This window comes from Rhamphochromis longiceps, linkage group LG13 (genome assembly GCF_057381845.1).
Source record: "Rhamphochromis longiceps isolate RC_006_pf linkage group LG13, R_longiceps_female_GT1.1, whole genome shotgun sequence".
In the NCBI taxonomy this organism is placed as follows: domain Eukaryota; kingdom Metazoa; phylum Chordata; class Actinopteri; order Cichliformes; family Cichlidae; genus Rhamphochromis; species Rhamphochromis longiceps.
Genome location: NC_140569.1, coordinates 21,021,862 through 21,047,197, shown reverse-complemented (window position 1 = coordinate 21,047,197; position 25,336 = coordinate 21,021,862). Strand labels below are relative to the sequence as shown.

The 25,336-nt window shown below is 42.0% G+C and overlaps 1 protein-coding gene across 3 annotated transcripts; it reads right to left on the bottom strand.

Moving 5' to 3' along the window:
- Window positions 1-2,355: 2,355 nt before the first annotated feature.
- On the bottom strand, window positions 2,356-24,366 carry map3k4 (mitogen-activated protein kinase kinase kinase 4). Of its 3 annotated transcripts, none has more exons than XM_085428391.1 (27): window positions 24,134-24,366; window positions 18,373-18,563; window positions 16,861-18,266; window positions 14,908-15,168; window positions 14,589-14,741; window positions 14,351-14,508; window positions 14,097-14,213; window positions 13,904-14,003; window positions 13,654-13,737; window positions 13,279-13,548; window positions 13,030-13,179; window positions 12,507-12,668; window positions 11,028-11,161; window positions 10,435-10,513; window positions 10,266-10,344; window positions 8,383-8,479; window positions 7,961-8,083; window positions 6,576-6,676; window positions 6,403-6,483; window positions 6,092-6,283; window positions 5,934-6,004; window positions 5,713-5,829; window positions 5,475-5,634; window positions 5,262-5,384; window positions 4,777-4,883; window positions 3,371-3,550; window positions 2,356-3,279 (listed from the first exon to the last, which is right to left on the bottom strand). In XM_085428391.1, exons 1-27 carry the CDS (start codon window positions 24,163-24,165, stop codon window positions 3,259-3,261), a joined length of 4,749 nt encoding a protein of 1,582 aa, XP_085284517.1. In that variant the 5' UTR covers window positions 24,166-24,366; the 3' UTR covers window positions 2,356-3,258. The 3 variants fall into 3 exon arrangements, with proteins under 3 accessions (XP_085284517.1, XP_085284519.1, XP_085284518.1); XM_085428393.1 differs by lacking the exon at window positions 24,134-24,366 and adding an exon at window positions 23,861-23,995; XM_085428392.1 differs by lacking the exon at window positions 7,961-8,083 and having other exon boundaries at window positions 24,134-24,365.
- Between the last annotated feature and the right edge of the window lie 970 nt (window positions 24,367-25,336).

The window sequence follows — 25,336 nt, the reverse complement described above, 5'->3', positions numbered from 1 at the left end:
ATGGTGAGATGAGACAAAGATTGAGCTGTTTGGCCACAATGATGAGGCATGTTTGGAGTGAGGCTATCAAACCTAAGAACAATGTGCCAGATGTCAAGCATGCTCCGGGACTGTTTTGCTGGTACTGGTGAAGTGGATGAAATAATAAAGAAAGAGGAGTGCCTCCAATTTCACCTCAAATCAACAGCCAGATAACTAAAACTGGGACACAGTTGAGTGTTCCAGCTGGGCAATTATCCCAAACACACATCAAAACTGGTTTTGGAGTGGAGAAAGCATGCTAACATTAAGCTTCAGGAGTGGACTCCCAAAGCCCTAAAATCCTATTGAAAATTCTTTTGACTATGAACTAACTTCAAAGTTGGGCCCGTGCCAGGAAACCAACAAGTTTAAATAAAATTTAGGGATTCTGCCAAAAGGAGTGGTCAAATATGCAACCAAAATCATGTTAGAAGCTTGTTGATTGCTTCCCAAAAGCCATACTAAGTTGGTTGAGATCCAACTTAGTATGGGACATTTTAACCACACTTCTGTGCGGGTCTATGTATATATTTGACCCTGTGTAGATTATGGCCAACCTAAAATAATGCACGCAATTCTCATTTTCTAAAGTCATTAAAGATCTATCATTCCACCCTGGAAAAGAACAGTTCAAAGAAACCATTAAAAATCCAAAATTACGACATTCCCATGATGAGTATATGTAAACTTCTGACCACTTCTGTACCTGCTGCTGTCTTCGCTTGTGTGGCTACAGCTGTTTGCAATTGCGTGCTAAACTTCTGGATCAAAAGATGGCTTATTGGGGTAAAATACAGCAAACACTATCATACAGAAAATAAGACTAGCAAATTAAGGTCTATTCTTATCTGTTTATCTTATTTATTCACGTGAAATGTAGTTTTCTAATGTCATTAGCTTGAGGAAACAGAGTATTTATTGTAAATGCAAGGTCAAGGACACATTAAACTGATGGATTATTAAGAGTTGATACAGGCACAGACATAACCGGGGTCTTGACGCTATATTTTCTTCATGTATTGAAGGAAAAATTCACATAAAAGAAATTTACTGTGGGAAACGTCCCGCGCAAAACTGTCCTCCCTTCATTCTGATTTGCGCATGTGAAATTCTAAATATACTCTCAGCTCCCCTGGAAGTTTGACTGAGACTGGCAGAGACGCTTTGGTAATACAAAGTTCAACACTTTCCTCCAACTCAGATGATTTTACATTAACAGCTACCAGTTTCACCACTTGTGTTTTTCTTGGCACTGGTCTTCAGATGTTGAAAATGTAAGAAGAAGAAAAAGCACAGAGCTGTTTTGCTATGGATCAAAGATTGCATTATGAAATACACTCACGGTTCCAGTGCTTGTTCACCAGTCACATGGTAACAGCTCAGTGCAATTTGCCATGCAGGTCAAGATGACCGAACATCACAATAAGCAAGAAAGGTGATTTCAGTGACTTTTAATGTGGCACGGTTGGTTGTTGGTGACAGATTTGCTGGTCTGAGTATTTCAGAAACAGCTCATCTACTAGGATTTTCCTGCCCAGCCATCTCTAGGGTTTATAGTTGATAGAAAGGCAACAGCAACTCTAACAACCCCTTGTTGCAAACAAGGTATGAGGTAAAGTATCTCTGAATGCACAACACATCAAACCTTGAAGCAGATGGGCTACAACCCAGTGTGTGAATGGGTGGATGACTGGATATGTAAAGCGCTTTGGGATCCTTAGGGACTAGTAAAGCGCTATATAAATACAGGCCATTTACAACAGCAGCAGAAGACCACACCCCAACCACTCCTGTCAGCTAAGAGCAGGAAACTGAGGCTCTAATTCACATGGGCTCACCAAATCTAGACAACAAAAGTTCGGAAAATATTGCCTGGTTTAATGAGTCTCAATATCTGCTGCGACATTCAGATGGTAGGCCCAGAATTAGTCCTAAACAACATAAGGTGGGGGATATTTTCTAAGCACACAGCCTACCTGAGTATTGTCGTTCCCCATTTCTATCCTTATAATGAAAGCGCATCAATCTTCTTATGGCTACTTCAAACACGTCACAAAGCCTAAATTATGTCTGTTTCCTTTGAACATGACAAAGAGTTCACTGTAGTCAGATCTCAATCCAATAGCGCACATTTGGGTGTGGTAGGAGGGGAGAGTCATGTCATGGTTATAGAGCCAAAATGTCTGAGGAAAGTTTCCATCACCTTGTTGAATCTAGGCCACAAAGAATTGAGGTATTTCTGAAGACTAAGTGGGTCTGACCCAGTAATAGTTACTGGTGAGTGGATAACACATAATAAGTTAAAATTTCACGGCGAGAGACAGACAGAACACATTCTTTAAAAAAAGAGAGTTCATTTATTAATATTGTTTGTACATGGCAAACACTGTGAGAGCAGCAGAGAACCAGAAGTTGTGTGTCAGTGTCTGTGTTCGGCCGTGAGAATGTTTTATGTTCAGCAGCAGGGAGGAAGAGCAGGCCCTGTTTCTCCTTTTCTTTGTAACGCCTTAGTCACATGAACAGCTCTTCACTGGCGGCCAGTAGACTTGAACATTGCTCCAACTTGAAATTTTCTCCTCAGCAAAGGCAAAGAAAAATAGAATAACAAAAAAAAAAAAAAACATCCTTCCCAGTGCCCACGCTTGCCAAATAGCAAGCAATACGATTTGTTGATTACATTTGGATGGTTCATTTCATAAAGGTAAAGCAGCCTCTCCTTCCATTTTGAGGCCTACCACACCTTTTCAGTCTCAGAGGGACAGACAAGCAGTAACTCCACTGTCCCCATGGGTAAACAGTTTAAAAGTGCTATAGGTTTTGCCCCACCCCCAACCACCTGTCCATTCCCCTTTGATAAAAAAAATGAAAGGAAAAAAACAAGTATTCTTCAATGCCTTTTCAGAGATCTCTTCACCAGTGAGACCAAACAAATGTGGCAATAGGTATTTAACTTTACAATATTGTTTATACAGGAATTAAAACTAATTCTTTTTTCTGTTTTTACAGTATATACAGTCCCACCCGTCCTCTCTCAGTCCATAGATAAAGACACAACAAATCAATACTATATAGATCCAGTTGTCCTCTGAAATGATACTGTATTACTTCCTCAGTTTAAATCCATGTGCCTTCAGCAGTAACCTCCTGCTTCTCCGTGTCCACAGTTCTCTTTTCTTATTTGAACATGTACAGTAGTGCTTTAACTTGTAAACTTTAAAGCCACACAGGAGGTTTCGTTTATTCTTCATCCGTGCAGACCTGAAACAGATGCGAGGTCGGGGATATAATGTGAATTCCATGGAAATATTCAATTACAACTTAGAAATGTTTAACCTTCCCAGCATCTCACCTTAACAAATGGGTGGTCAAGCAGCATGCTAGCTGTCCAGCGTCGTTTGGGTTCACTCTCCAGACAGTGACCGAGGAAGTCCTTCCCTTCTGTGCTCAGCTTCTCGGGGATGGGAGGTTTGTGGCCCATGCCCACTTTGTACATGATCTGAAAGTTGTGCTCGTACTCATGCCAGGGCCTCTGCAGATAGAAACGTACGAATACGAGTTGCTTTTTTTACTTGTGGTTTTGAATTTTGTTAAGTGAGTTTCCTGAAGTGGTTTACAAAAAAAAAAAAAAAAAAGGTTAAATCATGCTTAACAAGCAATATGTTTTGCAGTTTGGGGACAAACATGTCATTAGCAACAGTAACCATGCTCCCTTCACTCTGGAAGTGGTTTTTGCACAAGTGGTCACAGCTCAGACTGAAACAGCACCCTATAGCTAAACACTAGAGCTGCCAAAGGGGGTCATTTTGACCCCCTTACGCAGTTTAAAAATTGTGTAACTTTTCCTAAAATAGGATTATTCATCAAATACTGAATTTTAGACTTTAGACTTAAAAAAATAAGAAATTATGACCTTTACCTCAAACCATGGATGCCGTAGAAAATAATGTAAAACCACTACTGCGGCATGCAGGTTTACAGACTGTTTACAGACATGATGTGCTGCCATAACATGAGCTACAGCTACATGTGATTGATAAATAAATATGGAGAGGACTGTAGTTAGATAAAAGATGAATAATTGCTGCCAGGCTGAGGATGGGATTTTGAGCCAGAGCAGAGCAGGTCAAAGCGGAGGAGTGTGTGACTCAACATGTGGAGAACCGGGCGAGTTGCTGGCTTTTCTGAACAGCGGGGGAACCGTAGCTGAGTCCACAGTGTGGAGAACAAATCTGAGCAAATAAAGAGTAAAATCCACAGAGCAGGGGAAAGGTGGAGCAGTGTGGAGGCTGCATGAGGTTGCATGTTTGGTGGCAGATGTGGTGGATGTGGACAAGATGATAAACTCTGATTTTTGTTTTTTTTTTACTTTTCATTTTTTCCACTGTAATAATGTATTTGTTTAGATGTGTTAGCTGTTGTGTTATATGTTATATGCTTTGTTTATTAGTTTATTCTAAGGTGTATTTTAACGTTGCAATCAATGATCTAAAACATTGATAAAACTAATAAAACCTCTAAAAATTGAAACGTAAAACACTCATTTTGTAAAATCTAAGCTAAAATTAGAAAAGTTAAAATTAGAAAACAACAGCAGTGGTGGTCACTGCCACCAGCATGGCTCAAAATGACCCCTGCGGGCAAGCTCAACATTAAATTTAATTTCCTTTCTATTGAAGTAGCTTACTAAAACTTGGAAAAATACCAGAGTGAAGCTTTGAATGTGCGAAAAGGAAAACCCTCTCTTTAGCTTGTTACCTTTCCAGTCACCATCTCAATAAGGACGCAGCCCAAACTCCAAATGTCTGCTGCCCGCCCGTGACCTTCGCCCTTCGCTCTGGTGATAACTTCAGGTGCCATGTATGCTGAAAGAATATCAACACATCTGATATTAATAGCAATAGTATGATATAATGCATAATAACAATGCAATAATGATTTTACAGAAATATTAATGCAGCACATGAAAATGTGAAAATTATGCAAAACTGTAAAAATCACACATTTCTACAGGAGACTGCGAAAAAACAAGAACTTTCTGTTATTTGATTGTTTATCTATTACTTTTTTACTTTGGTGTTGTATTGATGGTCATGGGGGAGGTCTTTATCAGAAGCAAAAGCTACAAAATGAATGAAAACAGTGCTCTTTCACATTTTTCAAAGCCGTCCAGTGAGCCAGACTGAAGTCTGTGGTGGGCCGATTATCATATTTTGACACTGCAGGTTTATTTAATGTGTTACCTGCTGTTCCCAGAGTGCTGTTCACCTCTCCTGGCATTGTGTGAGTGTTGTTTCTCAACTTTACTGAGCAGCCAAAGTCACCCAGCTTAATCAGACCTGATGATGTCAGAAAGATGTTGGCTCCTGATGGGGACGAAAACAAACAGGAGGATGAGGAAACGGTTGCTGATCAAATAAAGTAACAGTGAGATAGAATAAGTGCATGGCGCTGACCCTTAATATCCCGGTGGACAATGCCGTGTTCATGCAGGACGTTGATGGCTATAGTGATCTGTTTGCTGTAAAGCCTGATGACGTGCTCCTGCAGCCCCAGCCGGGATACCTCCTCCAGAGTGCCCTCGTCACAGTACTCCATGAAGATGTACATCTCCTCCTACAGGTGAGCACACAAGTATTAATACCACACCACTTCCACGTGCCACAGGTGGCTTCCTGAATTGATGCTTCTTACCCGGTGAAGCTCGACTCCGAAGTAGCGCACAAGATTCGGGTGTTTAATGCCTTCGAATATTTTCAGCTCGTCTGCAGTCTCCTTGATTGTTTTGTGATCGTTTGGTTGGAATCGGATCTTAGTGGAGGCAAAAAAAAAAAGAGAATGAGAAATGTCTGTTAACATCAACAGTCACTATGATCTGTTAATACTATTGAATTCCAACTAGATGAAGCGCATACCTCCTTCATAGCCATCAGCTCGCCGGTGTCAACATTGATACAGGTATACACCTTCCCATACTGGCCCTCACCTGTGATCAAGCACAAAGGCATCACATTTGTGTTTGCAAGAGTGTTAAACTGCATCATAATCAAAAACAGTCACACCAAAGTCGTACCTATCTTATTGCCCCTCTGCCACTTGAAGGTCACTTTCCTGAGCCCAACTTGCATGACGTTGTCGTACGACTTGGGTGTGTGGCACACCTGGCCGATGATGTTGCGTTGCTTCATCACGGCGTAGCGTTTCTCTTCGAATTTGCGAATGGAGAGACGGACGGCCTCCATGGGGCTTTGCCGCGCTGCTGTGTCTGAGAAAGGAGACAGGATTAATATTTAAACTCTGGAAACATTTCTGCTGTGATTTAGTTAATAGTAGTTCTGTGACTTGTAGCACCAGATTTTGGTACCTATCCCTAAATAATCTCACCCTTGGACTGGCTGATGAAGGTGCGGAGCTCCCAGCTTCTGCGTGAAGAACTGTTAGGGTCTCCCTTAGGATACGAAGGTTCTAAAGTAAGAAAGGAAAAGAAAAGAAGATTCAGACAAGGAAGGCTAATATGCAAAGCAGATCAAACACCATAGATCGCTGAAAGCTCCCACCTTCTCTGTCCTCTGTAGGGCTGGAGTGGCGGCTCAGAGACCTGAAATTCAACTCTGCTGCAACTGATGACAGCCGGTCATTCTCATGGAAACTGGATCCTCTGCAAAGACAAAGAAGAAACTGATGCAATGCTGTGATTCAATCAAAAACTACTTATTCAGATGGAGTGTTTCGGTCTGGCGCAAGTTAGTGCAATCTCATCTACCAAGAAGGAACTTTACTTTATAAGCTTTTTAACAGTACACTCTAGATACATTTTGCACTGAATGTTTTCTTTATCTTTAAATAAACGGAGGAAAATGTAACATTTTTTTCTAAAGGCATCTTAATTAAAGCTTTTTTCCCAGACTTGTGTTCATAATGAAACTTAATACTGTAAATTACATGATTTAACAGATTACTACAAATTCAGAGGGAAAGAATCTGAATTCAGGAGATGTTGAAGATATAGATTAATTAGAGAGGGCCTTATGAAAGCCATTAACAGCTCAGCATTCATCAGTGGCATTCACACTTGAAGATAAGACCTTTAGTATGCATGCTCGGATTTCTGTACTAATGCACCAGGAATTCTAAAAGCAGTCAGTCACCAGCATCAAAGCAAGACAGATGTGGATAACACTAAAAAGCAGAATTCATAGCCAACTCCTTCAGTGAAGTAGTGTTCGTTTTCACACCATGCACAACAATCACAGCCTCTTCCCTTAATCAGTAGACCTGTGGAAGTCTTCTTTTTTTGGAGTTGTTGACATTTTTGCAGGACTACATTTTAGGAGGCTACATTTTAAATCTGTGTTTTTTTATAGCCATGCAAATCACTGTGTATCAAGCCTCGAGACTAGAATAATTGTAATCTTACAGGCATGCTATGAATTAATTACACATACATTTAAGGTAAAATGGAAATGCCTTGTTATTTCATTTGATCTAAAGTCAAATAGCTTAAAAACGTAAGCAATTAAACTAAATCAAACAGACTGATCATCTGCATCTGTGATGCCCTGATGTGGAGCCTGTGTGTGACTTTCATTGTACAACAGTCAATCGAATATTTCCCAAAATTTCCCAAATATTGTTGGTTTATATGCAATCAGAAGCTTAGAAGTGTTTCATTCTTTACGTTTTTTTAATTTACCGTTAAGGATATACACTGGCAGGACATCCCAGATTTGATAATTAGGTAAAATACTTTTTGGCTTTAAACTCTTCAGTACAGAACGAAATGTCCTGGATCTTGCAGTTAATAAATAACATGAAGCATTTCTTCCTCCATTTACAGAAGCCTTACAAAAACATTTCTGACAGCTTTTGGGTTTTTTCCCCCTTTTTTTGACCGAGCTGAACTCTGACAACAGTTTCTTCTTTGGGAGGGGGGCAAAGCTACCTGACGTCATTGGGGGTGCTGCCGGGTGCTTTGGTGTGGCTCTGTTCCCCCGGTCCCTGAGGGACAGGGCGAGGGCCGTTTGGGAACAGCTGGTTCCGGAGATCACAGGGGAGACTTCGAGAGCTGTGTGGTGAAAAAACAAACTGAGGAGCGCTGCCTTGGGAGGTAAGGTGGCTTCCATGGGATGTGTGAAGTTATATGTAGGTGTGTGACTGGGTGGCTGGTTCACGGACAGATATGCACACTCACTCTCACACACACAGAGCACACCACACACACACGCACAAACAAAGAAGCTCAAATGTTTCACAAGCTTAACTAGCCAGAAAAAACATTAGAAGGTAAAAAAGCAAAGCCATGCAGGACAGAGTTTAAACATTAAAAGAAAAAGTGTTGAAAAACTTAAAACTGCAGTCACCCACCTGAACCCTTCAGCGTTAGGGATGATCAGAGGGGGGTTTGGTGGATCACTATGGCAACGACCCACCAACTTTACAGGACGAGGACTATTTCTGGGACCTGAAAAGAAAAACAACAAATGCTAAATTTATTCAATTGTCCAAACCCTCCCCCCAAAAAACAGATCATCACTGGGTTTAAATCATGGGAATGAGAAATTAGTTAGCAGTAACAAGATATCTAAGTCATGTTTTTATGACTCCAGTGCGAAAAAAGTTGGAACACTGTATTAAATTGCAATGATTTACTAATCTCATAAAGCCATATTTTATCCTCAATAAAACACAGAAAGAGGTTCACCAATCTGCAAAAGACTGTCTACAAATTACAGAGCAAAAATCTAAGTTAATGTATTGGAAGTAATTTAACTGATGATGTAATTTAATGTAAACTTTGAATATCTCATTATCTGCAGTTCATAATATCATCAAAGGATTCGAAGGACACAAAGAGCAAAGCTGAAAATCAACTGGATACCGGTAAACTTTGGGCCCTGAGGCCCAAAAACAGACATGATCCTGTCTGGCTGTGAACACAGTTTACTGTAGGAGTCACAAAAGCAGGTTAAAGCTCTAACATGCAAACATGAAGACGTGAACATCGACGTGTGATCTGGAGATGCTGTCGTCTTCTTTGGGCCAGAAATCTTTTTAAATGAATTGAAGCAACCGCATACTGGAGCTATTACAACAGCGTAGCTTTCTAAAAGAAGAATCTAGGTGCTGAACTGGCCTCCCTGCTGCCCGGACCTTTCTCCAGCATAAAGCATTTGGCACAGCATGAAACAAAAAATATGACAAATAAGACCCAGGAGCAGCTAGAATCCAGACAGGACAATATCAGACAAGAATGGGACAACACGTCTCTCCCAAAAGTACAGAAACCGGTCTCCTGAGTTCAGACATTTATGGAGCATTTGTACAGGAAGAGGGGATGTTATGCCTGTCCCCACTTTTTTGATTCATGTTGCTGTCATCAAAGTCAGTTAATCAATTTCATCAAATTAGCTTTTTTTCTACGCTTGATTGTAAATAAAATCTGGGTTTATGAGAGGTTTTCTTTACATTTTACACAACATCCCAACTTTAATTGATGGTCTATAATCATATACCACTGTGCTGAACTACTTTACTCCATCAAAGACATAGATGTAGCAACATTTTGCTTTATTCTGGTACTAGTTTGCCAACTTCATATCTAATTTTCCAATAACATAACACCTTTTCCATAAAAACATTATTTGGTGGTAGAATTATTTTTCCATAAACACTTAACGTGCATTATGTAACAAGTAATGTCATAACAGGACTCCTCAGATTTTCATATTTTTACTCATTTACTTTAACCTCCTAGGACCTGGCGCCCACATATGTGGACATCACATTTTGGGTTATTTAGACCAAAATACTCAATTTTGCTCTACAAGGGCCTGATATCCACTTACGAGGACATTATGCAGCTACTGTTCTATCAAAATTTTAAATGAATATCCTCATATGTGGCTCTTATTTTTCCTAAAAACAAAAATTAGGTAAAAGAAAAAAAGAAATCTGGTAATTCTTTGTTTTTACATTCATCGGGTCCCAATATGCTCAAATATCAAAGAGAAATTAAAAATGCATGTAGTGGAAGAGTTCAGGACTTAGGAGGTTAAAGAAGTTAAAGTCAACTTCAAGACACACACACACTTTTTTAATATTCTATGTGAACTGAACTGTAATGTCATTGCTGCTGTGTCTGCTTTGTGTAGCAGTGCCCTCTCCATGGCATCCAGATTGTAAACTTGCAGCGTATAACCTGAAATCAATCCTGATATGGAAGATGCTATCGTGGAAAAGCTTCTTACCAAAGTACAGGCCAGTAACAGGGCTATGGGGTTTTCCAATCACATGTCCAATACATTCATTCATCAAGGCTTGTAAGTTCTGAAGAAACACAACATAAATTTTCAGTTAGTATAAAAATATTGTATTCCAAGCATGCCTATTGTTTATGTCGTAGGAAACTATACTTACCAGGAAGTCATCCTCTGGTAATTCTGATATAAAGGCAGGCTCAATAGCTTGAAGAAAGTCAAAACCCTGAGTCGCCCACCTGTGGAAGCGAAACATTGTTAATCCGTGCATGCAAAAACAAACCACAACAGAATGTTTAGTTAATGATTTATGGGGGGGTGGTTTGGTTTTTTTAAGCATTTAAGACAGGAAGCACTAATATGACAACTGACTCATACCCAGAGTTAACCGGGACTGTTTTTGTTTGAGTATTTGTCACACTATTATTAGACACTATCCAAAATGTCATGCTTCTGTCAAATTCTTCACTGCATTAAGAGTGCAAGGTTGCCATAGTAACGAGTCATGGCTCAAAGGAAAAGCTCTTGACAAAGAGCTCATCTTTAATGAACATTGTGAGTTTTCCACAGTGAATAAATATGGCAGCAGCAGAATAAAAATCTTATAGCTTAATACTCAACCAGTAGGCCTGGCTTTAGCTACAAAAAGCATCCCTGAGTAGCATATTGCAAACCAGAAGACTACCAAGCAGAGCAGATACTCAGGAAGGAGCACAGTGAACAATAAGTGTTCAGCTGATAGGAACATCTTACCTGGGTTTGGTGCCCCTGCCACTCTCACATTTGGTCAGGACATAGGTCATCCATTTGCGGGCAAAAGCTATGTAACGGTCCCCGATCCTCTGTCTGAACTCTCCTGACATCAGACGCACCACCTCCTTGTGATACTGGAAGCAAAAAAAGAGACTGATAAGATGCTAAACAACTGTGCAAAAGTCCTGAGTCATTCCTTCATTTCTTTGTATTTTGCTTCTAGGGAGCCAGACTACATTACAGTTACATTACAGTGGTTCTCCTGGCTTTTTGAAGGTCTTTCAAAGTTTTTCTTTGGGCCCTGGCTCATTTTTTCATCCATTTTCAGTCCAGTCTTTATGCCTGACCGTTTTCAGAGGAAATTTGTTTTGTTATATTTATAAAATAAGTCATAAAAAACTGAAAGATTATCAAAGTACAGTCAAGTTGATTGAGAATGGAACAAAGGCAGCCAACATCCAAAGAATGCCCTTCAAAAAGCCTGAAAAACTATTCCTATGCCTTACATTAGGGGTGGGCGATATAAACGATATACGATAGAAACGATATAAATTTGGCCAACGTTAGGGATTTTGACTATACCGCTCTATCGCGATAGCGCATGTTGATGATGTCATCAAGCTGCACCTGTTTTGGTCGAAAGCATTGCAGCGGCTACAACCATTATCATCTGCAAATTATGCCGGGCGACAGTCATAGCAAAGAGATGAAGCACTTTTGAAATATGGGGAAAGCCAAGAACTGTGCTTCCTCCACTTCCATAACATTGATTCAATAATGTTGAATTCTCTCGCAGCTGTTCTGTTCCCATGTTGTTGCAGTATATTAATAACTAACCTTGTATTGTGGATGAAAAATCTCAGTTGTTCTCCTGACTGAAGTTTGGCCCGTGTATAGCATCCTGCTATGCGATTGCATTTGTCCCTGACTACCAGAATCCCTCACGTTAACTTTTATCGAGTGGAAGAAAAGTTGGCGTTCATCCTCCAGCTTCACTGTGCTAATGTTGTGCTAACATAGCTGTGTCGCTAGCAATCATGTAGCACAACATTATATACCAGGTAGTCCAACTTCAGTAACCCCTCAAACGCCACTGCTGTTTAGTTTTCTGTCTTCATTTATGTCAGAAGTGGTAGCAGAGCTGTACGCTTTAATTCGTTTCAAAAATCTCAGTCAGAACATGGTATGAAATGTTTAGGTGTAAACTAGCGAGCTAACTTCCTGTTAACTTCTAACTCCGTTAAATTTAATAACTTCTGTTTTCATGGATGCCTGGATGTTAAACTTAATACCAGCCCTACCTTACATGCTGGATTTCCATGTATGTTTCAATAAATCACTGCTTCTGCTCAAAGCCTTTGCACAGTACTGTATGTAGCTGTACTTCTCAGTTTGAGTGCATTTATGTACTTAAAATAGCAAGCGTGCAGCAACAGGAATTGAGACACAGCATCTGCCCACACTTTTCCAGTCTTTTACCTCGAAGGCAAAGTTGTAGCCTTGTGTCATCGCCTCCCTGTAGTAATGATTCAGAGTGGCTGACTCGGACTCGTCGATCTCGGCCTTAAACTCTGTGGTAAACATGTTATCTACGCAGTCAATGGCATGCCTTATCTTAATGCATAGCTGCAGTGCCTCATTCTGTGAAAGGAGAGAGAAACACGAGAAAAGAAAGAGACATGTTTAAAACCTTTTTCATAAAAATGATTATTAATGCATGTATTTATTATCAAGTGCAGCCACGTGAGATTTTTATTTTGAAAGTAACAGATAAAGTTGCTGAAAGTTTAGTGGCTTCCATTTAGGAAGCACTTCTAAAATATGACCTGAAAATGATTCTGTTTCTTCTTTTTATCTAATGTTAATAGGGCAGAAATTCAGGGTAGCTGATAGCAGTTGCTATAAAAACTGATTTGAAAGTAGGACACCGACATGCACCTGTCTGCACAACAACACAGAATAAACCATGGGTTAGATGTCAAGCATGTGGTTATATAAGCACCTTGAGCTCTTCCAGAGCGCCTGCGATGAGGGGCTGACTCGATGTTTGCTCTCGGTTAGGAGTAAGCACATCCTCCATGGACTGCTGAAAAACCTTTCTCTGAACCACCAGGTGAGCTGACTGCATCACTATCAACAGCATGTTCTCTACCTGAAAGCATATCGAACCATTGTGAGACACATAAACGTCAGGTACAAACAGGCAGACGCACACACTTGCACACAGACTGAATTTAGAAATGCCACAAACCTTCATGGCCCTTAAAGTGTCAACAGTTTCCATCTGTGGGACCAGCTTGAGAAGCTGTCCATCCCACTGAGCCCAGTCAGAATCAGTGGTGGAATCCCCAGCTTTGTGTTTGCTCATGAGCAGGTAGGCCTCGTCCTCAGCGATTTCATCTGGCTCTTTAGAACAGTCTTTGCCAGCTGCAGCATTAAGAAGCTGCAGGATGACGGGTCGCTGATTCATCAAGCCACAGGGGACAAAAACCTGAAGCTCTTCCAAGCCCGGAATCTGAACCTGGGGGGGGGGGGGGGTTAAACAGTTACATAAATAACCCCAGGGCAGAAGGAAGATCAGAAACTGGCAAAATAAAATATAATAAAAGCAAAACAAAATAAACACCTTGACATAGTTTCTTTTCTTCAGTGCCTCGAGGAGACAAGTAACACCGTTAGTGATAGTGAAATCTGCAGCAACCTCCAAGTCCTGCAGAGAAGGGTGCACACAAACTACGTGTCAAAACACAATCCCGGTGCTTCGGCAAACAGAGAAAACAGGGTGACAGACAAACTGCAAAGCCAGTACTGTTGCATCTTCTTTTTTTCTTTTTAAGTCAAGGAAGTGAATAGTCTTTCCTATGTCAGTTTCTCACCTTACGAAGCATTTTGGCAAAGCCCAGGGCCTTAGATGCTCGCTCCCTGGCCTCGTGGAACAGCTCTTTAAGAGACCGACTAGTCTCAACAACGGACCGCCTGCAAAAATTAAAAGCTTCAGAGTTTAAAATCAAAATGCAGTGGGACAAAAACATCAATAAAAACTTGATGAAATCTTGAAATCATCCTCACCTGATCTCATCTGAGGCGGTGCTGTCATCCGCACTTTCCCAGAATTCATTATCACTCTTTTTCAGACCAGCATCAAGGAACTCTCCAGTGGATTTGAGCAGCATCCCAGCAATGTCACTGCAGAGAGCGGAACACTGCTCAGTTTTATATAAATGATTAATAAACTTCTGCAAGCAGGCGCCGTGACTAAAACAAGAATGCGGTCACTCGGTTTTAAAAATGGCACATTTCTGACCGACTGCGGGTTCACTCACCAAAAAAGCTTCCCAGACTGGGCCTCTCCTCCACGGATGTAAGGAGTGATGACCTTGGTGAAGTGCCACTCCTCTTCCAACAGGTTCTTCAAGCTATGAGAGGCCTGAGGCAGCTGCTGCAACATCTGGATCCAGCTGTGCATGTAGTCAAAGTAAACCTGCACAAAAAGCAGCACACGGTGAATAATCACCAACTACAGTTTGAAAATAGAGGCGGGAGAATGGCTGGGAAACTTACCACCAACATCTTGTGAAGATCTTCTTCAAATTCATCAATATTGGCGTTTATTTGCAAGCCCTGAGCGTCAGTCACCACACCATGCAGCATGAACTGATAATACTGCTTCATCAGAAGACCTCCTTTAAGGACCTCTTTACACTCGCGCACCAACTGCAGAGCACAAGCAAACGCATGTAAGAACACTTGTGTACAACAAATGTTAAGGCTAATTGTTCACCAAAAGTTTAAACTGCATGTTTGCAGGCATCACAGGACTGTTGAGAAGTTATAAACTAAAACTGAGGAGAAAAAAGCAAGGACTTGGACAGCTGCTTGCCTGTTTGATACTGAGCAGCGAGGGCTCTCCAGCGGGCCTCTGTTCAAGTCGCAGTTTAAGGCATTCATGAATGACGTTGAGGAGGACTCTACACAGTACGAGGAACGCTGGCCGGAAGGATGGAAGATCCATGTCCAGCAGATCTGCCCAGGACACCTGGTCCGCTCCGAGCTCAGGGTCAGCAGGACCGCTGAACTGACCGTGTCGTGACAGCTCAGGCAGGTAATCGCTGTACAGCATTGGGTCTGGAAAGTCTGCAAACTATAAGTGGAAGAGGAGTGTGAACTTAATTAAGAAAGTCTCGGAGGAAGGGGACTTCTTGTAAGCTTCTACCTGTAAGAACTTCTCGAAATGAGGTTTCCTCAAGTGACTAATTAAATTATATTAACATACAAACAATATAACAAGTTGCTACACTGCTTCTGTGGACAAAAATGCTATTCAGCTGTTTAGAACTAATTTACTGTATCATTGCTTTAACTGGGGAAAAAAAACACACACACACTGAATTCTACTTTTGTCTGCTCTGTTATTCACAATGGGTTGCAACAGCAGGCAGCTCTGCATGTTTGATTTTTTTCTCACTGATGGAAACCCTAAAAGGAATTGTTTCTCCGCGTGGGGTCAAATCAGGGATCTTTTGCTAGTGCAAAGCTCCATACTACGTACCCATTTGTCTTGATGCATGCTTAATCATCCTCGCAAGGAAATCCCAGAAAGTTGATTCTGTTTATCTGAATGTTACATTTTTAGTGGGAGAAACTTCACTGTTTCTCAGCTGAATGACAAAATATTTCACCCACTGAACAGAATCAACTTTCTGGGTATAGATCCGCTTAGAAAAACCACACATACTTAATAACAAATACATTTTTGCATGAATTATGAGGCCACTCAGTTGTCACGTTGCAATTCAGCTCTAGAGTGCAATGAATTAAACTTTGATTCCTTGAAATTAATTCTTGTAAATAATTGATTAAAAACAAAATTTTCATTTCCTAGTGTTTCCTTTTTTTCTACAAAGAATGTTGTTACTGAAAAATGCATTTGATTATCTTGTTTCACTGTTTACAATAAATTACGATTGAACAGATGTTTGGGAAACAGTCTGTTACAATCCACAGCATGCAAACAATGCGTAATATATACCATTATATTAATTGGCAGAACCTCAAAGTATTTTACTTTAAATAAATTAAACAAAGGAAATAATTAGCCTTTCATCAGCATCTGAAAAAAAGTTGGCAAGCAGATGTGCAGCTAACCACATCTCACAGACTACATTCCTTAAGGGCAGCGCAAACATAACCCCCCTACTTAAAACTCTATACATATGCTAACGACGTGCCAGGTAATGCAGATAAGACAAGTCAGCCCAATTGTTTATGACTTGGCGTGAGTAGGGGGTTTTACCTGGGCCGACTTGTGAACCCCTTTTGAGTATTTGGTGCTTACAAGCCATTACTGTTCTCAATGACAACTTAAACTACCAATCCAATTTTAGAAATCAATGTATCAGTATCTATCAGTAGAATAATACTGATAAATCTTTTATATCTTTTTAATCTTTTCTTCTTTTATATTAAAGATTCAAATGACCAAAACAGTCACAGCAGCTTAATTAACCAATTATATTTAACATACAATGACGATCACACTTCAAATAATTCTGTTGCAGAGCTTGTGGTAAAATTAATTTGGCTTTAATTTGTTTAATCATTTCTATAACTTGGTTCTATTTTTATTTTGTTTATAAATATTTTGTAAACAAGAAAAAGCTCGATCTGTAAAAAAACAAAAAAAACAAAACAAAACATCATATGGCTGTTAATTGATTTATAGAAAAGTAACTAAGTCATTAACCAGCAGGGCCTGGATATATGACACACCCAGATGTAGCTTTACTAATGTGACTCCTTTTTATTACCAGATTTCTTAGAATAACAGCCTCACCTCTAGTGCAAGAGTGTGGCGGAGCAGTGCTGCTCTGGACCTCTGAAGAGAGCGATCCATCAGTTTGTGCAGTCTGAGGATCAGTTTACGTAGTCCCATCTGTTTTAGAGCTTTATCCACAAATGGTCTGTAGATGGATGTTGGGCAGAACACCCCTCCTCCCACGGATGCTTCTGCATTTCCTGAAGTAGCATTTGGAAGAAATTCATCTTCGGACAACAAACGGGCAAATTTAGGAGTCAGGGTGGGAGACAACTCTCCCTCTGTGACAGGACTCGCTTCTCCATTGTCCTCGCCATATCTGTCCTCGACGTCACTTTCTGTGGTAAAAGTGGTTATCGAGTCGTTCTCGTCGTCGTCGTCATTCTCTTCATCTTCGTTTCCGCGAGAACAGCGAGGTGAAGGGATCTCAAAGACGGGCCACCCGATACGGGATAAGTCATGGATGCCCAACACTGTGGCCATAACGCGCAGCTTCTGGTTTAGGTCCTGGGTGATATTGAGCCACAGACAGAGCGCCTGCACCCTGCCTTGAAAGTCTCGTGCTGCATACTTTTCGTAGTCCCTTTGTAAGGCCTGCAAAGAGGGGTACAAAGCTTCCACAGACTCCAGCAGTTCCATAACTCGCTTGACCTGCTCAAATGCCAGCCGCTGACGTTGAAGATGCTCCCTGCAATCAGCGCCAGAGCCAAGAGGCTCTGCTGCATTCATTGTTGATGAGGGGCAGGCCCTAAAGCCCCAGGGATCTACTCCACAGTGGTTGCTCTCTGCTACAGTAAGCTCCCTCTTCTCTTCACAAACTAGATCAGGGACTCTCTGATAGTCCCCCTGAATTGCTTGAGACTCTGAACACTGAGCCCCTATCAGGCTGTCATAGTTGACTTTAAAGTGCAGAACCTCGTTAATGATGTCAGGGATAGCTTGGCGGGCAGTGAAAAGGAAAAGGTCTTGGTCACCGGTGGAACGCCGTGCGTGCCATGCCTGCAGCTCCAGCCAAATAACCTCATTATTGTGACCCAAGTAAGGCATGTTCTCCAGGCCTCTCTGCTCCTTCTCTTTCCTCTTGGAGGACATAGATGTGAGCTTGAGCAGCAGCCGCAGAGTTTCAAAGAATTTGAGGCGATCAGCAGGACAATCTGTCCTTGAGGTCTGCCGGTGGGTGCGGGACATATGGGGCATAGACACAGGAAGACTGCGACTGCAGCCCAAACTCAAGTAATGTTTTCTGGTTTCCATGAGGGGCTTTGAGAGGGGATCCAGCATAAATGAGCCTTCAAATGTCTTCTTGTGGTCTCTCTCTGTGGTGCGCTGTGCAGACCGCAGCTTCTTGCCCTGTTTGTAGCTGTGCTCCTTAGATGTCTCCACTGCCTTGGGACTGTCCTTCAGGGCAGATGAGCTGGCGTCAGCTGGGAAAAGAAACAGACTTCCAGTCAGAACACTGTGTGTAAAACCTGCATGTAATGTGGGGTTTCTAAGTACACATTTATCTGTAAAATCGATTTACTAACTTACATTTGTTTGGAGACCCCCCAGCGCTCCTCCCCTGACTGTTCCTCAGGTGTTTGCTAGACATGTGTTTCACCTGACGGGCGTTATATGGAGGTGATGTCCCATACAGAGCTTCCTCTTCCTCACTGGGAGAGTCACAGGATTCAGCCACTTCTTGGCTCCGTAGGGATGCATCTTCCACTGGCTTGGCCTGCCTGTCAGGCATGAATGACAACAGAAAAGACAACCCATTGGTCTGAGCAAGATCTGCATATTTAAATTAGACTGGCCTATATGCATAAGAACTGTTACCTGGAACAGAAACTAGATTTGGAGACACAACGACTTGGCATTATGAAACCATTTCATTCATATCACAAGCACGACCTAAGAAATGTGTGCACAAGGTCAAATAGTGCTCGTCTGTTTGCACCAATAACAGACTGTGCAGCAAATCCTGAATGCCACAGGAGACAGGCTGCTAAACTGCAGCTAGACTGAACGTCTGCTGCTACCCACAGCAGTGTGACGACTTGTCTGCCCTGGAGGGGGGAATCTCTCTGGCTGCAATAGTCTGTGCATGACCACAGGCATCCAGGTGCAGGATATCAAACTGTTTGTGTGTGTCTTGGTAAACATATAGCTTGACCAAAAAGGGAGTTATAGTAACCCATCATTAAATCTGTCTAAGTCATACTGCACAGTTGCATGCAAATATGGTTCTTATGCAAAACAGCATAACACCCCCAGGAGATTCCAGTAAATCTTGAGGAAACAATAAATATTGGATACCACAGGCGCTTACCAGAATTCTGAAAGGCTGTAGCAGCTAATTCTGCAGAAAGGAAAGATTACAAACACTCGAAACACTTCCTTGTGGGAAAAAAGGGGAAAAGGGGAGGGGTAGTAATGTGGAAGAGCACCACGCCTTTCCAGATTACAATGTCAAAGCTCTGTGCCCTAAGGCCTTTCTGAGAGGTTTTTTTTTAATAGGATTAGAGAGAAAGGTTACAAGGGCTGACCCAGCCAAAATAAAACAATGGGGAAGAAGGGGAGGCAAATGAAAACGGGTGACATCTATTATATTTATGCAAGTCACCATGTGTGCCTCTGCTGATCATCTGACTCAAAGGCATTCCCCTACACGTGCCTGTTAGCCTGTGTGCTGGCAGCTTCAAACCGGGGGATGGGTGTGTCGCTGTCACCTGGGGAGTGTGAGTGGACGGGGCTGCAGTTCTTTCACCCATCTGCCCCCCCCCCCCGGCAGAATGCCTATGTGACTCTCCACACATACACATGCAGAGAGAGAGAGTGTGTGGGAGCAGCTGTGGAGCTACATGCAGGCAGACACAGGTCAGAACACCTGCTGAAAATGCTGCATGTGCAAGATTAGCTGCAATCACGAATACCTGTTCTCACAAAACAACCGTCATTCTCAGGGTCACTGCAAAGTGAACAGCAAGTTTCTGTTCATGGAAAATGTCTCGAATTATTTAAGCACTTAGAAGCTCCCATCTTGTGAAACAGCCTATAAACTCAGATGTTAACTTGTTGGACCTACCGACTTGAATGCTTTAGATATGTTCTCGTAACTTCACTGGAAATAAGCCCTTTTGTTTTAAAATATTTGAAATTTTTTGTCAATACCTCTAACAACCCATTAATCTCCGTGACAGCACAACCAGTTTACCCAGAACAGTCACAGAACAAATCGCAGATCAACCCTTAAATGAAAGCACACTGACTTCATTATGAATGTACTCTATGAGTGTACTGTGAGGGAACTTGTTCTGCAAGAGACGGACAAAACGCCGTGCAGTACTTTCCAGTGTGCATGCACAGTAGGCAACTGTGTTCCTTACAATAAAGGCATTAATCACAACAACAGACAAATGAGTTTGGTTTTTGTTATGCGATAATTGAGACAGGTATCAGGAAGCTGCAAGAAGAAAGCAGATTTACAAAAACTGCTGAACGCTGAAATACACACCGTACTCCTGCATTAGTACGAGAACGCATTTAAAAACCTGTTATGCTTCAAAAACTCCTACGGCATGTGCGTGCATGCGTGTGTCACAAGTGATCACATTGTGTGCGCATTTGTAAACATTCGAAAGCCTGGATGTGTGTGTGTGTCCATGTGAGAAAAAGGACAGAAATAGTACATACATGTGAGCGAGGGAATGAGACCAAGTTTTAAAAACGTACTCCTCTACGCAGAACATTGTGATTCAATCATTCAGGAATGAGAGCGGAACCAATGACGCCACTGGGGCCGGTTGTTTGTTAGGTTGCCATGACACGCTTCGAGCACAGGCTGTGCCGTTGCAGGAAGGGATACGCAAATTTGTCTTGTGAATTTCTTAACCTACTTACAGGCTGCACAAAGTTACCAGCATGTGTGTCCTGCAGTTAACCATAGCAGCACTGTGGTCTTCAAGCTGTCCCTGCCTGGCTGCTGATAGTGAATAATCACTGCAGATGGTGTCTGGCTGCTCTCAATGGCTCATCTGATGGCTCATTGGGGCTCCCATAAAGGCCAGTGGAATGCTAAAGCCCCAGGCAGAACACTAAGTGAATAATAAACGGCACAAAAATCGAGAGTCTTTTCTGTATAGCGACTGAAGCAGAGATACCAAGGGCTGCCAGAGTCGCGGGGGGGCTGACCTTTGACACAAACCATCCACACTATTGTACCAGCAAGGGGCTCTCTATTGTATAACGCTGACACGTGGCCCGTGAGGCCCACGGCTGAATACCACACAGCTGGTTAGTGAGCACACTTGCTCACAATGCCCAAACTAAAGGGGACTTTTGTTTTTGTTTTTTTTCCACAGAGAGGAAAAGGAGGAGAAGGTGGTCGGGTTTTTGTAAGAGCACACTTTGCTTTAATTAGGTCATGCTGCCATAACTGATGCCTAACTGGTAGGCTAAATACAGTTTTGAATTACCCCCCCCCCACTGTAAAAAGCATGCATCTGCGGGGTACTAATTTCAAACCATCGTTCACTGCTGAGCGCGTAAGATTAAAAAGCAATTGGTGGGCTCCGTGGAAATGCAGCACACGTGTGTGCAACATTAAGCATTCCTGACGTGCTGTTAACGCCTGATAAACTGGCAGAGCTGAAGCAGCAATCAGTTTTTGCATCGTAAGCTGACAATTCAGAAACAATGAACAAGATGTACTTCACCACACCCTTTGCTGGAACAGCGTGACCTCCCAACTTCTCCTGCATGCACTAACTATGCAAAGCACACTGTTAATGCACAGCTAAGAAGTTTGATTTTGTCACTAAACGCACTCTGATTCATAGTTCCAGAAAAAAAAGTGAACTTATTTCTAAAACACTGCTTTGATTAATATCTGGACTTGTACTTTGCTCACCACAGGGAACAGTCTTGGTCTAAGAAAAGACTGCACCAGCGGCAGCTAAAGCAGACGCTGTTTGCACACTGTCGGCTGGAGCGCGAGTTAAATGCTAAATGGTGTAATGACATGTTTTTCACCTTATGACGCATGCATTATAAATGCGGTGAAAGCAGCAGTCTGCTCCACCTTTGAAACGTAATCTGAAACTGCAGAGAGAAATAAGCAACACCTCTTTTAGTTTCAAACTTGCACCCTGTTCTGCAGCTGTGCACATTATAAAGCATGTATTCAAAATAGACAAACATGGTATTCAGCGGTGCTTAATCATTTTTATTACACGGTCGCTCTCCTGCATTAGCAATATCAGTTGCCACAGTTCAGCAGTTACAAAAGTGCTATTGTTTAAAAGGAAATGACAGATGAGAGTGGCAGCCTGTGAGAGTGTTAGTTTCTTTCTCTAAAGCAGGTGTGGGCAAAGACAGGATGCAGATAGGAAATGCTAGAGGATGATCCATCTGTATTCTACAGCCTGTGCTCCTGGCAAAAGCGAAGCATTAATGAGTTCTGCCCAATGTGCGCCTACGGGGCTCCAGGCAGCTATCTACTGCACATAGCACACCACATCCTGAAATCTCTGGAATGCTTGTGAGCCACAGTGTCTTCAGACTGACTTTGAGAACGAGACATTATTGACAAAGGACCTCTGTACTTGCAAAGATAGGGATAGCCTTCAACTGCAGAGCGAGCACATAACTGATGTTTCTTAAAATAGCTGTTGGTGCGAAACAATCTTATATAAGCTCAAAGAGGTAGATAGCCGAGAAGACTAAAAGCAAACTTATTTGTTGTTGTCTTTTCAGTCTGCAGTTTAAATGTATATGCAGAGCCATGCATCATGGAGCACGCTAGACGCTGAACTAATGTCGCTTCTGTGCAAACCTTGCAGCCTGGAACATGTAAACTCTGCTGTTTACAAGTTTTGCTGGCAGTTCATAGTAGTCCCATTACTATAGAAACAGCAGGAAAGCAACCCCTGCAGGAGAGACAGATTTAGACTCACTTAAAACATTTGTTAACTAGTAAAACACCGCTGAGCGTTTGCGTGAGCTCCCATAGAGCAACGGTTACCTTTTCATCTGCTGGTGCACAAACTAAACGTGGTCTAATAAGCATGTAAGTAACATCAACATAACCAACATACTCTCAGCAATAATGTGGCCACTGGCTCATCAATTTTCTTCATGCAGTCATGTCGGACAGCAATATACTAACTCAGGGCCAATGTTGCACAATCACGCGAGCTGTTTGTGTATCCACTTCGACTGAGTGACCACAAAAGCGCAAGGTAATAACAAGTGGCTGCTACGCAATCATTACCGAAATAGCCACCAAAAAGGAAAAGACTGGCTATTTACTCAAAAAATGTGATTATGGCAGATGACAAGAGCTGATCCAACATGAAAAATGCTTCTCGCTCTGCCCCCCTCCCAAAAAACTGCATGAGAGAAGGAGGAGGAGGAGGAGGAGAGGGGAAGACACAACAGCAGATTCCTGAGGGTCTGTCGCCAGCGGTCAGGGGCAAACACTGCGGCATTTCGATTACCAGATGCGCCCATATCGAAATCTCCTGAGACTCTGGTTAAAACGCGGTCTTCTGCGCGATTGCACAAAATATATCGCGCACTAACTTTGCACTTGAGTGCATACAGTACGCCCAAACATCCGCAGCGCGGCACGTTTGCGACATGTTATCAACCACACTCTTATTCCTGCAGTAATAGTGAGCCAACATGAAATGCACCAAGTCTGAAAGCGCAGATTCAACGTCCAGCACCGGCGCCGAATGTACCCACGGAGTTAACAATAACAGTGAAGCAACATGCTAGCTACTGTAGCGAAGTTTTTGCTTTTCTGTTACTGGAAGGGAAATGCACAGCTCGGCGAGACAAAATAATAAAAAAATATATATTCAAGTCCCCATTTAGAGCCCTGCAGTGCAAAACTAACGCAGTTTCAGCCTCCTCAGTTTTTGTCAACAAACTTGCGCCTGAACAATAAACTGACTAGCGGCGGCTAATGTGGATGTTAGCTAGCTGGGACTGTTGCACTGTTATAGCGGTTGGTAATTGTTAATAACGCTACCTCAGTATTTGGTGAGCATTTTTGGCTCTCTCACGGCCAACCGAGCACTGCTTGGGAATAAATTATATGCAGCAAGCTCCCCCGGAAAGTGTTTCTCCAAAAAGTTTACAACTAGTGTTCTGCAAATGCATTAACTGCACGGGTATCACTATTTGACAGGAAGTCGATTTCTGCTGGATGCGCAAGCGCTCCGACTGCAGTGTCATGGCTAGCTCACTATTCGGCAACTGCGAAATCCTGGCGATAAAGTGTCTGTTCAACGAAATCGCTTACCTGCTGGGCTTGTTCCGATCCGGCGGCTCCATAACAAAGCGGTGGCTCCTTATTTCAAGCTGTGCATGGGCTATACCATGTCTTAGCTATATCAAACACACTTTGCACCGCTAAATCTCTGCAAAGGAGGTGGATTTTGTCTCTTTACAGCACTTTTTATCCGCCGGTACAGTCGACTCTCGCTTGTGCGTATGCTGTCGCCATCTTTCCACCGTTCATTGAAGGAGGAGTGCCACAGCCTTGCAGCGCTACGGCAACTCGGAGGGATCATCTTCGGCCATCAGTGCAGGGTCGGAGTGCTCGTTTTTATCCTCAGAGAGCAATCGCAGTTGTCGCACTTACAACAGTCATCACATTGTCACCACTTGACTGATATGATGAATTACACTCGAAACCACTTGTTATACAGAGCTGTGAAAAAAAGTGTTCATTGCGTGAAAAGACTGTGGTTGCGTTTGGTTATTTTTAATTAAAAGTTCACGAGTGGGTGTGTTTGCGACAGGATAGAGAAAAAAATAAATAAATGAATTATTATTAATAAATTTCATCTTCATTGTCATGGATCCTGTGTAAAATATGGTGAAAATTCATATGTAATTTGTGGACTAATGCGAGAATTTACCTAAATAAAGACAATATAAAAATACATGGCTTCCTTTCTTTATCCTTTGTAGAATGTATAAAATGTAATGTACTAATGTATGAACTGAGAATGACTGGATCAGTACCATAGGTTCTTTCTCTTTAAGCAGGAAAGTGAACTGCTGACATTACTGCTGAGATAAACAGCCCTCCCATTTTCCAGAGAAGACTGCAGTGATTACTTCTGTGTGTGTGTGTGTGTGTGTGTGTGTGTGTGTGTGTGTGTGTGTGTGTGTGTGTGTGTGTGTGTGTGTGTGTGTGTGTGTGTGTGTGTGTGTGTTCATGTGGAGACGCTTCACTTTTGCTCTGTAAAAACTTTTAATTTTTTAACATTGATATTTTTAAAAGTAGGAATAAGAATAAGCCCAAGTCAAATCAAGTGCCCTTTGAATTAAGGAATGGCACAGGGAAACACGTTTTAAGGCAAGATAACAATCAGATTAGTCCTCATTAAAGAAGAAAATGGGCACAGTTTCATGAATGAAGTGTTAGTCTCCTTCTTCAGTGATTATTAACTTAATCTGTAACCAGATAAGGGGACTAGGCCATCTTCGTGGCTAC